Genomic DNA, 13,605 nt, shown 5'->3' on the forward strand with positions numbered 1-13,605 from the left:
TTCTGGCGGACTACGCAACGCGATATATGGAAGCAGTGCCACTGTGCAACATTTCAGCGTGAAGTGCTGCAGAGGCACTCTTCAGAACTGTCTCCCGAGTTTGGATTCCTGAAGAAATCCTCACTGATCAGGGCACTAAGTTTATGTCACATTCACTACGTGAACTGTATGAATTATTGGGGACTAAGCCGATTCGGACCAGCGTTTACCACCCCCCAAACGGACTTTGTCGAATTATTTAATCAGTCCCTAAAGAATATGATTCGTAAATTTGTGTACGAAGACGCTCGAAATTGGGACAAGTGGCTCGAGCCCCTATTATTTACATGCTTGATGTCCTATGGGAAAATTGGGAGGAGGGGCCTTTAAACAGCAAAAACTAAATTCAATACGTTCTTGATCTGAGAGCAAAACTCCACACACTGGGGCAATTAACATAGGAGAATATGCTCCAGGCTCAAGAACGTCAAAGCCGGCTGTATAATAGGAGCACTCGACTAGGGGAATTTACACCGGGAGATAAAGTCCTTGTATTGCTCCCCACATCAAGCTCTAAATTACTCGTCAAGTGGCAAGGACCCTTTGAGGTCACACAACGAGTTGGGGAAATCGATTATGAGGTGAAACGAACAGATGGGGCGGAGCACTTCAGATTTACCACCTCAACATCCTAAAACCGTGGACAGAGGCGGTCCCCGTGACTTTGGCAATGGTGGTTCTGGAGAGGGAGGAGCTCGGACCGGAGGTGAACTTAAAAGCCACCGATCACCTGCGGCATCTGAGGGCTGTCCTGAGGTTGTTGAAATGGTTGGGACTCAAGGCAAACCCAATGAAGTGAGCAATTGGATGGTGGAAGTACAGTATTGTTAAGACCACAGCGATTGCAGCCTGCCCAAGACCTAAGACCAAAAAGGAGGTGAGACAGTTCCTGGGGCTGGCTGGCTATTATCGTGCCTATTCGACCATCACCAGCCAGCTGACTGATCTGACTAAAAAGGGGGCACCAGATCCGGTCCAGTGGATGGAGCCATGTCAGCAGGCGTTCACGTGGGTGAAGGCTGCACTTTGCGGCAGGCCATTACTGCACTCTCCTGACTTCACTCTCCCTTTTATCTTGCAGACGGACGCATTGGACAGGGGGGTTGGAGTGGTACTGTCGCAGATGGTGGAGGGGGAGGAGCACCCTGTGCTGTGCATTAGTCGTAAGCTCTCACTGAGAGAGACTTAGTACAGCACAATTGAGAAGGAGTGTTTGGCCATCAAGGGGGCGGTCTTCAACTTCTGATACTATCTGCTGGGGCGTGCTTTCATCCTCTGTTCGGACCAAGCCCCACTCTAGTGGCACCATCACATGAAGGATGGCAACATGTGGATCACCCGTTGGCATCTAGCTCTCCAGCCTTTTATGTTCAAGGTGGTCTACAGGCTGGGGGTGCAGATGGCTGTTTCGGATTTCCTCCAGAAATGGGGGGGGGGGGGGGAGTAGGTGACAGGCCGGATGGCTCTACGGCCTGAGTCGGGTGATGGGGGTATGTGGTGATGGGGGCATAGCTGAGCGATGTCTGTAGAGAGCGAGGCGGGGGAGGAAGAGCAGTTAGGATTGACACCTGTGGGAAATTATCTCTAACAGCTGTTTTGTGTTGCAGTGAGAGCTAGAGAAGGATAAAATGGCAGTCCAGACCACCAGAGGGGAGAGAGAGAGAGACGTACGAAGATGTATGTGTGTGTTCAGTGTACTGCTGAAAAGCATTATTTTGTGTGTATACACTGGAAAGTGTTGACAATAAACGACCCACGTGTACTGTTAACCTGGTCCCCACTTTCTCCTTCACAAGAATGCAAGAGATCTCTCACAGTATGTTATACGATAACATTATGGCATTATCACCTGATACTATCACTCTATCATGGTGCCAACAAAATATTTAATTATAGGAGACATGGGGGTTTAATTGACCAATCATAATTCAACTATATTTGCTTACCTTTAGGGTACTCTCTAAGGATTTGTCTTGCAAAGCTTTCATACAGGCTGCATTGATGTTGATATCATCATCTTGTGATGTGTCATACAGCACCACCAGAGGCACTTCCTCACGCTCTAAGATCTCAGCCAATAGGATTTTGCCACTGGCCATGGACTCAAACATCTTCAGCACTGCCTGCTCATGACTGAAAGACTCCAGGCCTGAAACACAGCAATACACAAACAACATTATAAAAACGCTGCATTTGACATTGAATGCAAAAAAAAAAAAAGTTTTGGTCTAAGTGCACCACATTCATAATTGAATGCAAAACTCACCAGCTAGTTTACATTTGGTGGCTTGGAAAGGCAATTTGAAAAACTTCTCATGCAGCTCTAGCAGTTTGCTTTTGCTGATGACTTCAGAAAAGCCATGATCCACATAGTAAACCTGTTTCAACATCATATCCAAGTTCTATCATGTAATTAATACAAAAAGAGAGCAGCATGTTTATGGAAGATATTGCACAGATCAAATAGTTTAATAGATCAAAACAGCCTGGTATCTACAGTACATCAGAAAACCTCTTTGATTCACTGCAATGTGCAATGGACTATAATGGTCCACAGGGACGTTTAGTGACCCTGTAACATACCTTGACTTTGTCAGGCATGACCTCACACACTTTTGCCCGCAGGATCTCCTCCTCTTCCTCAGCATGTACAGCAGTAAGCTGACCTGGTGAGGGTGAGGTCAGAGCCAGCTTGGTGTTGTCCTGTCTATAGAACACTCTCATTTCATCCTCCAACTTCTCTTGTGCTTTGGAGTAACCTTCACCTATGTATCTGCACATAAACACCATAAGAGGCGTGTTTTATGCTCTATATATGGTTTATCAAAGCATGACAAGGTTAAAGGGATAGTTCACCCAAAAATCAAAATTCTCTTATCGTTTACTCACCCTCATGCCATCCCATATGTGTACGACTTTCTTTCTTCGGCAGAACACAAACATAGATTTTTAGAAGAATATCTCAGCTCTGTAGGTCCATACAATGCAAGTGAATGGTGATCAGACCTTTGTAGCTCCAAAAATCACATAAAGGAAACATAAAAGTAATCCGTAAGACTCCAGTGGTTAAATCCATATCTTCAGAAGCAACATAGCAGGTGTGGGTGAGAAACAGAACAATATAAGTCCTTTTTTAATCTAAATCTCTACTTTGACTTTCACTTCCAGATTTGAAAGTGAAACTAAGCAGGCACCCAATGTGACTTGTGAAAGTGGAGATTTAGAGTAAAAAAAAGGAGTTTCTCACCCACACCTATTATATCACTTCTGAAGACATGGATTTAACCACTGGAGTCTTATGGATTACTTCTATATTTCCTTTGTTTGATTTTCGAAGCTAAAAAAGGTCTGATCACAATTCACTTGCATTGTATAAGAGCTGAGATATTCTTCTAAAAATCTTTGTTTGTGTTCTGCTAAAGAAAGAAAATCATACACATCTGGAATGAGGGTGAGTAAATGATGAGAGAATTTTCATATTTGGGTGAACTATCCCTTTAAGGGTGTTCTCACCCTTAAAGGGATGAGAACACCCTTAATGCACTGTGTACGGATGTGATAGGATTACTAAAATCACATTTGGTGGTAGTCAGGGACATATTCTGAGCAGATTCAAAGAAGGTGTAAATGCAAATGCGTTTTCATTATCCAGATACAATTAGGCAAGTAGGCTAATTAATTATATAATGAGGTTGTGCTACAGTCATCGGTTGTTAAAGCACCGTGTTACAGTTTCTGCCTTTTTCTATTAATTCTGCCATTTCAATTTGAAAAACAACAGACATTGTCAACTTATGATCTTCTCAGCTGATTTAATAAACAAAATCCCATGAATTATTCCATTGGGATACATTTGGTATACATCGTCTCTCTTCACAAATCCCCACTCGTTTCTCTCTCCTGGTCTGTGAAGAGGATCACGCAACACTTAAGTGAAACCAGGCTTCCATTGCACCGAGCGCGTTTCAGATTAGTAGTTTATTTAGTGCTTATAAATCATAGAATGCAGAGGAATACAACTAAATTTGCTTCAGTGACCCGAAATTTCAATTTGGCAGCCACCAACAAATTTTCAATGCAGGAAAAACTCCAAACTGTCGAAGTGATGGAAAGCATTTGAATTATCCATCAATATTTTTAAAATTCGCTAAAAAAACGAACATTTTCAGTTACAGCAGCCTCTGATGTAATAGGTAAGTAGCGTTTTCCATTTTGCTTGGGTAGCTGTGATTGGATCTCTATCCGATCAAAGTGGAGATACACCTCCATTTGCAATCCAGCCAAAGAATCTAATGAAGGGAGACCTTTGTTTTCTCTTACTTTTCCCATTAGATCATTAACTTTGTATTGCAACCAGTAACTGCCAAAAAAATTTGGCCTTACGCAAATTTTAAAATAAAGTGAACCTGGTGTGCTTTACATGCACAATGCACATTACAAGCAAACCACACCACGGACATACTCGGATCACCACCAAAAGTTCAATTTTCTTAAAAGAGGACTGAGTTTGTTCGTCTGCATTTCACATAAGAGTAAAAATTCTTGCGAACTGCACTATGCTGACTGCTGAAACAAACCAAGTTTGAATCTCTCATGAAACACAGGATGGTAATGTTTAGTCGCACCTCAGAATGACACTGTTAGTGTCATTTGCTTCCACCACCAAAACAGAAGGGTACTCCTCTCTAGGGATGACAAGAGGGGGCACAGTGTGGTTGCTCGAACACTGCTCGGTTGTCTCTGTTGTCTGCATATCCAATCCAGACTGGTTACAATTCTCATCCTCCATCATTTTCGCATACAGGATCGCTCTTTTGGGGTTGTCTGGCATGGGGTAGTCAATCGTACATATATCTGACAGCAGGGTGAGGTAGTCCAGCACAAACTCTGGTAGCTTGCATTTATAAGTGTCCTGGTAGAGTTTGGGCAGGGCGTGTGCCCAAAGACCACTGCTGTATTTCAAGAGCAGCTCTCTAAGCTTCTGCTTGAGGTCTGGGGATAGAGCCTTGGAGGACGCCGGAGTGCTAGGCCTGGAGGTGGCAGATGATCTTTGAATCTGAGGTTTTTTCGGATGGGACTGATATTTGTCATGTGTGGGCGGTGTAGCAGCTCTGGGTGGGGTAGTACTCTGGTGAATTTCTTTAGCAGGGTAGAGTAGCAATTCTTGAGGTTTGCTGCTGCATGGTTTCTCAACCTGTAAAGTTAACAAGGCAACATTGTGATTCCAAGGACTGACTACAAAGAGCTTAACTTTGAACTTGGAATGTACTGTATATATAACATATTATCTAGATTATATTTAAAGGTGTCACATCATAAAAAAATTAACATTTATATTTATATTTTAATGACAATTCCACAAATCCACCCTCACTCCGAACCTTAAAATGAAATGGCCTGTTTTGTTGCTGCTGTGCTTAAGACTTCTATGTAAATGCTCTCTTCACATGTGAAATGAGAAACTGCGTTTTGCTGCGTTCACTCGTGAGCTGTGGATTAGCTGTCGGATCAAATATAGTTGGCACTACCCCATCCTTCAATAACAGCTTATTTGCAAAGCCTTCATGTGATTGGTTCACGAAAAGTTGCACTGAAATATGCCACATAAACTGTTATGTTCAGAATAAAATTACCAGGGAGCTTGTTGAAAATAATCTTAAAGGTATAGTTCACCCAAAAATGAAAATTCTCTCATGATTTACTCACCCTCCTGGCATCCCAGGTGTGTATGACTTTCTTTCTTCTGTAGAACACAAATGAAGATTTTTAAAAGAATATTTCAGCTCTGTAGGTCCATACAATGGAAGTGAATGGGTGCCAAAATTTTGAAGCTCCAAAATCCATTTAAAGGCAGCATAAAAGTACTCCAGACGACTCCAGTGGTTAAATCCATGTCTTCAGATATGATATGATAGGTGTGGGCGAGAAACAGATAAATATTTAAGCCATTTTTTGGTACGAAGAATGTGAATCACCAAACACTGAAGGAGAAAGTGAAGGAAAAATAACTTAAATTTTGATCTGTTTTTCACCCATACCTATCATATCACTTCTGAAGACATGGATTTAACCACCAGAGTCATCTGGAGTACTTTTATGTTGCCCTTATGTGAATTTTGAAGCATCAAAATTTTGGCACCCATTCGCTTGCATTTTATGGACCTACAGAGCTGAAAAATTCTTCTAAAAATCTTTGTTTGTATTCAGCAGATGAAAGAAAGATATACACATCTGGGATGCCATGAGGGTGAGTAAATGATGAGAGAATTTTCATTTTTGGGTGAACTATCCCTTTAAGCCACTCTTTCCAAATGTTAGGATCTTACAGGTGGTCATAATAATTTTGTAGCCTGATCTCGTGAAATTTACATAAGCATTGCAACTTTTTTGCAAAACTGAAATTGCATGCTTCATCACACGTTTGGTTGCAGTTTCCAAGTGAAATATCCAGTGGGATGCACCAAAACAAAATGAGGTTGTAATCAGACAAGGTTTTTAAGGTGAATTTTAAATGGACGTTTTAATGAGTAAAACGTACCTCCCTAACCTAAAACTTTAGCCTAAACGTAATTGTGTCCTAAAAGACAAATGTGAGTTTAACAAAACAGACATCCTTATGCTAAATCAACACCTAACCCTATCCGATAGTGTTTTAAAATGCCAATTAGAAATGAAAAGCACATTTTCAGAAGCAACCGTGTCAGTTTGTGTCGTTTCGATGGCACTTGCGCTTTCGTGTGTCTTTAGCTGGACTCGAACGTTGACGAGTCCAAAGTCCAACTCTCTATCAGGAGAGCTACCAAGCAAACTATTGAAATTGGGAAAAGTGTGTAAATGTAGGTGGGTCTGTAATACAAGCATTAAAATATATAGTTTTTCAAATCATGCGTTAAAGTAAAAGTGTTTTGATAACATAACATAGCAGTGTGTGAGTAATAGAGTGAAAAATCAGTGTTTATAATGTCATAATCAGCAATTGTACTCATGATTTGTTTGACAATTAATAAAACGCACATTTGTAGCACCTCTAGTGTTAATTTCACCAGGAAACTGCAGCGAAACGTAGAAAGCGGCACGTAAAAGTCAGATAACAAAAATGTATATAGAGTAATGTTCTATGAGACCAGGTTGTGAATTTGGGTTTCAGACTTGAGAAATCGATAGATTTAAAAATGGACTGTTTTTCAAGCTTTAGTGCAATAGATTGCCTTTTTGGACCGAGGAGGAAGTTTTGCGTTCTGAAAGTGTATGCTATCACCGAACATTTAATGGCCAAATCTAAACTTACAGTGCAGATGTGAGTCCAGTGTTCCAGGTCTTTGAGGGCTTCACTGTCTAGCTCTTGTTTGTAGTGCTCCCGGTACAGCTGAGGCAGCTTGGAGACCCAAAGGCCATTGCTGTGCTTGTTCAGAATGTCTTTAAGACGGGACTGCACCAGCTTGGGACTGTACGGCGCAGAATGAAGCAGTCTAGGTTTTGCTGGAGTTGTGTTTTCATTCAGGTTATAGGGGGCTAGAAATACCAAGAATACAAACACTGTATTTTAATAACCATTCTGCATAGGGCAGTTATAGGTTTGATCTTGGTTTGTAGAGTTATTTGTTTAAAAAGTTATAGGTTTGCTCTTGGATTGAATATACATATATACAGACATACCTTCAAATACTGTAGATTTAAAAAGATAAGTACAACACAGTACACTGTAAAATGCTTTTATCATTATTATAACAACATTTCTATTTAAGTCATCAAGTCATTAAGTCATCTATTTAACTTATCGCGATAATTTTCGTCATTTCAACTTATTCGTTTTCAGAATTTCAACTGGATTTTCTCAGTAACTGAACCCAAAGTGGACGGAAATGAGCAGATTAAAACTTTGGCACCACTTTGATTTTACTAAAAAAAATGAAGGCATCAGTTAAACTAAAGTTGTCAATTTTAGTGGTTTGAAATTCTTTACAGTTTACACATGTGGTTTTAACTTGCAATGAACCCCACATAATATAGAGAGTCTTATGCCTGCATGTATTATGATATAGCTGCCAGCAATTGAATCACAATTACAGTCATGTAAATAAATAAATAAAAAACCCTGAGAAATACTTCTTTGCAGCAGCAGGAGCTTATTGCCTGCTTGACAAAGAAGAAGACTGTTCTCTTTTCATCCTTTAATGAATATCCCATGCCTGGAATGTTTCCTGGGAAAGGATGTCAAGTTGCTATGGACTTCAGGATAGCTGTAACCTTTAAAGGAGCTTCATGAGAAGAAGGATGTTTAGGCAATCTGCATATTTAACACAAGACTTCTCTGCCTAAAGCACGCTCACCATTGCTGTGCTGTGGGTTTCTGGAAAGGTGGGCATGGACTTCTTTCTGGAATCTGGAGGGAAGGGTCATCCTTTTGTCTGATCTAAAAAAAAAATTTTTTTTTAAAAATCAAAGATTGGAAGAATAACACACATCTATGGGAAAAAAAGGAAACAACATGTATTTTTCAGATTATACACTGCAATGCCAGGCCTAATACGATATGTTATTCCTATAAAAGACCTAGGTTATTACAATACCCCATAAGATTTCATTTCTTGCTAATGTTCTTATAATGTTTCCAGTTTTATAAAACAGATGTTTCCAACTCTGAAATCTGACTGGATGAGCCACATTCGAAATCATTGTAAAACAGCTAATATACACACACACCTTAATGTGGAAAGTCTCTACATTGTAATTATTACTGAAAAAAACTGCTTGGTAACCGTAAGCAGCTTAAAGTTAGGCTATTGAACTATATAACTTTGCAGAATAATTGTTCATTATTATTAATAATTGTAAAAAATCATTTAACAGTGGTGTCTTTTGTCATATCGTTGTTACTACCATTAATAAAAGCAATAGGATAAGAGGGGCCTGGGTAGCTCAGCGAGTATTGACGCTGACTACCACCCCTGGAGTCGCGAGTTCGAATGCAGGGTGTGCTGAGTGACTCCAGCCAGGTCTCCTAAGCAACCAAATTGGCCCGGTTGCTTGGGAGGGTAGGGTCACATGGGGTAACCTCCTCGTGGTCACGATTAATGGTTCTTGCTCTCAATGGGGCGCGTGGTAAGTTGTGTGTGGATCACGGAGAGTAGCATGAGCCTCCACATGCGGAGTCTCCGCGGTGTCATGCACAATGAGCCACGTGATAAGATGCACGAATTGACTGGGCAACTGAGACTTGTCCTCCACCACCCGGATTGCGGTGAGTAACCGCGCCACCACGAGGACCTACTAAGTAATGGGAATTGGGCATTCCATAACTGGGAGAAAAGAGGATAAAAATAAATAAATAAATAAAAAGCAATATGCTAAGCCATAGGTAAGCTCATCTAATAAGCTCAAGGTCATGGGTTACAGTGATTTTACCAAGGTTAAAGGCCCCTGCATACTTCCTATAAAATCGAAGAACGAACGGGTGTGACATCATTAAAAAAAAATCTGTCCCAAAAGAAGGTGTTTTTGAGTTAAATTCAGTGGTTCGTAACAGCTCGCCAGGGCGAACTCTCAGGAAAACTTTGTACCGGCTGCTAAACACTGCTATTGGTCGATGTTCTCGATAGGTGTGACATGGAGCACCACCTACTTTGAGGCCGACAGCTACTTCCCGATCAGTCACTTAAGATCAGTCAACATGAACACACCGGCGTGTAGAGTTCTTAGCGAGCTGGTGCAAATTTACCTACATCTATACCATCGTTCACGTAGAGACATTTTCCAAGAACATGTCATGCAATTTTTTGTTTAAGTAGTCTGCAAAAGGAATCAAATCTGCTCAAATACTCTTTAGTGCCCATTCACTCATGTGCCTTCTACAGCCAAAAGCCATTCACACATCTGCCCAAAGTAAAGGTATGCCTATAATCATTAATTTGTCTGTATTCTACCCATTAACACTCTTTCATACACCCATTTTTTGCAGTATTATCAGGCACATATTATGGCCGCGTGAAGCGTGTTAGCACTTTAGCGCCATGTATTCAGAATGTAAACAAGACAAATTAAACATAATCTACTGCATATTTATTACTTTAAATAATCATTGAGTAGTAAATATTGCTTATTTTACTGATCTTGTGTGAATTTCACTCATAGAATGAATCATGAAGTCGTTGATAACACATTTTATGTCATATTAGTTGATTTTTAACATGTAGTCTTGAGTGTCCTCATATTTAAATGGTCATCTAAACGCCTCCCCCTGAAGAGTGGCCGGTGTCTGAATGTTCGCCAACAGTATGTCATTGCTCAGCTGTTTCAAACTCCTTTTTTACCTTTGAACGTAGAACTTTTGCAGCAAAAACACTACTGCAGCAAACATTACTTGGTCAATACAAATTAGCCTGTCAACACTTAATTATAATTTGGTTATCCTCCTATTCTGTGATCATTAAAACCTACCAGTCTACTAACTACCACAGAACAGTCAAGTACAGCATTAAGCCCAGTTATTATAAACTGAAAAAACAACAGGGACAATATGACAAAGGCAGACATTTTGGCAAACTACAGCAGCACACCCAGTTTGTTCTGTGTGAGTGTGATAAAGCAGGGGAATAGAGGTCTTACTGCATCTGACTCTAGGTATCAGATGACTCAAACTCCCCCTCACACTGTACCAAAGGGAAAGTGCTGATTCACTGTGGACTGGTTTAGAATGGCTAATCTGTGAGAGAATGGAGGAAGGATTACCAAACCTAAACACTCTCGCCTAACCCTGCCACCCTCTGCGCCCTCACTGCCATTGTGTGTGTGCCACAGTAAGCAATACAGAGCAAAATTCTAAAGAGTGAGGTCAGCTGTTTGCTCTCAATAGTATTTGGCTGAAGTGACTGCACACACACACTACACACACAGACAGCACCCTCAGTTTGATTGCTGTATAAGCACTGGATACAAACAATACTCAGATGACATGCTCTGTTATTGCCCATCAAGTCAGAAAATATCATCAACAACAGACAAACAGTTGCAAAGTCTGAAAAGACAAAAATCCTAATGATCTGCTTGAACACTCTGTTCATTCACTAGTTCATGATTCGTATTCTTTGCAAGTAACTTGCTCTGGAAAATGGCATTCACACAACACGTGACACTTAAAAGTCGCTTTTGTGAGATTTTGTTAGTATTTGCCATACACAAATGCAATATTCTTTTTATTTTTTATATTTATTTAATCATTTTTCAATTAGGGGTCCATGATTGTGGCAAAAAATTGAAAATTATTATGTATCAGTCTGGTGGACATAGCTCTAAGAGTTATAAAACTCAGAAACTTTGAAATGTTTGAACGTCTTTTATGATCAATTTATTTTCTGCAATTAATTAATTTTGTAATTCCAATCAGTTATGAAAGATATAGCACACTAATTCAGAACAGTCTGAAGGTCTGTGCAGAGTTTGGTGGATGTCGCTCGAAAGCTCTAGGAGAAGCTCCTAGGGATTTAAAAAAAAAACTAAACCAAGTTTGTACAATTAGAGTACGTTGGCTTTGTCAAGCCAACATAAATACAACATTTTCACTCAACAGAAGCAGACTAAAGTGGAATGCTATAATTGGCACTTTTACGATTAGTGAATTGCAGCAGCCATAATTACAATCTCAATTATTTTTTTAATTGTGCAGCCCTATTTCCAATGTTTCCTTATTTAAAACCAGTGTGATATCTCCAACAGATTATTCCCCCTTTTATTCTTTCAGTTCATTACCTTTCGGAGGGAATGGAAGGTTTTCTTGTGGGTGTGTTTGGGGGTGTACTGTGGGGCTTGCCACCTCTCCAATCAGGCTGGGAGTCCCTCATGCTTCCTGTGCGAGTGTCTCCATGAAACCCTCCACGACATCCACCTCGCCCCAGACGTCCCCGATGATCAGGCTGTCTCAAAGATGTCCTTGGCTTGGCTATGGACGACATGAGACAATACAGGTGCATCTCAATAAATTAGAAATGTCGTGGAAAAGTTCATTTATTTCAGTAATTCAACTCAAATTGTGAAACTCGTGTATTAAATAAATTCAATGCACACAGACTGAAGTAGTTTAAGTCTTTGGTTCTTTTAATTGTGATGATTTTGGCTCACATTTAACAAAAACCCACCAATTCACTATCTCAGAAAATTAGAATACATCATAAGACCAATAAAAAAAAATTTTTAGTGAATTGTTGGCCTTCTGGAAAGTATGTTCATTTACTGTATATGTACTCAATACTTAGTAGGGGCTCCTTTTGCTTTAATTACTGCCTCAATTTGGCGTGGCATGGAGGTGGTCAGTTTGTGGCACTGCTGAGATGGTATGGAAGCCCAGGTTTCTTTGACAGTGGCCTTCAGCTCATCTGCATTTTTTGGTCTCTTGTTTCTCATTTTCCTCTTGACAATACCCCATAGATTCTCTATGGGGTTCAGGTCTGGTGAGTTTGCTGGCCAGTCAAGCACACCAACACCATGGTCATTTAACAAACTTTTGGTGCTTTTGGCAGTGTGGGCAGGTGCCAAATCCTGCTGGAAAATGAAATCAGCATCTTTAAAAAGCTGGTCAGCAGAAGGAAGCATGAAGTGCTCCAAAATTTCTTGGTAAACGGGTGCAGTGACTTTGGTTTTCAAAAAACACAATGGACCAACACCAGCAGATGACATTGCACCCCAAATCATCACAGACTGTGGAAACTTAACACTGGACTTCAAGCAACTTGGGCTATGAGCTTCTCCACCCTTCCTCCAGACTCTAGGACCTTGGTTCCAAATGAAATACAAAACTTGCTCTCATCTGAAAAGAGGACTTTGGAACACTGAGCAACAGTCCAGTTCTTCTTCTCCTTAGCCCAGGTAAGACGCCTCTGACGTTTTCTGTGGTTCAGGAGTGGCTTAACAAGAGGAATACGACAACTGTAGCCAAATTCCTTGACATGTCTGTGTGTGGTGGCTCTTGATGCCTTGACCCCAGCCTCAGTCCATTCCTTGTGAAGTTCCCCCAAATTCTTGAATCGATTTTGCTTGACAATCATAAGGCTGCGGTTCTCTCGGTTGGTTGTGCATCTTTTCTTCCACACTTTTCCTTCCACTCAACTTTCTGTTAACATGCTTGGATACAGCACTCTGTGAACAGCCAGCTTCTTTGGCAATGAATGTTTGTGGCTTACCCTCCTTGTGAAGGGTGTCAATGATTGTCTTCTGGACAACTGTCAGATCAGCAGTCTTCCCCATGATTGTGTAGCCTAGTGAACCAAACTGAGAGACCATTTTGAAGGCTCAGGAAACCTTTGCAGGTGTTTTGAGTTGATTAGCTGATTGGCATGTCACCATATTCTAATTTTTTGAGATAGTGAATTGGTGGGTTTTTGTTAAATGTGAGCCAAAATCATCACAATTAAAAGAACCAAAGACTTAAACTACTTCAGTCTGTGTGCATTGAATTTATTTAATACACGAGTTTCACAATTTGAGTTGAATTACTGAAATAAATGAACTTTTCCACGACATTCTAATTTATTGAGATGCACCTGTATATGTATTAAAAGAGTACTGCATACAAGA

General features: G+C 40.5%; 1 protein-coding gene across 1 annotated transcript in view; it reads right to left on the bottom strand.

The window, feature by feature from the left end:
* tdrd7b (tudor domain containing 7 b) overlaps window positions 1–13,605 on the bottom strand; it is a 31,925-nt gene that overhangs the window by 11,821 nt on the left and 6,499 nt on the right. Inside the window, exons 4-10 of the mRNA XM_051710600.1 lie at window positions 11,785–11,974; window positions 8,370–8,452; window positions 7,328–7,551; window positions 4,665–5,233; window positions 2,623–2,812; window positions 2,306–2,441; window positions 1,986–2,188 (exon numbers count right to left, since the gene is read on the bottom strand). Of these exons, the coding sequence (XP_051566560.1) occupies window positions 1,986–2,188; window positions 2,306–2,441; window positions 2,623–2,812; window positions 4,665–5,233; window positions 7,328–7,551; window positions 8,370–8,452; window positions 11,785–11,974 (1,595 nt within the window). The remainder of the gene's footprint in view (window positions 1–1,985; window positions 2,189–2,305; window positions 2,442–2,622; window positions 2,813–4,664; window positions 5,234–7,327; window positions 7,552–8,369; window positions 8,453–11,784; window positions 11,975–13,605) is intronic.

This window comes from Myxocyprinus asiaticus, chromosome 1 (assembly GCF_019703515.2).
Source record: "Myxocyprinus asiaticus isolate MX2 ecotype Aquarium Trade chromosome 1, UBuf_Myxa_2, whole genome shotgun sequence".
Classification (NCBI taxonomy): domain Eukaryota; kingdom Metazoa; phylum Chordata; class Actinopteri; order Cypriniformes; family Catostomidae; genus Myxocyprinus; species Myxocyprinus asiaticus.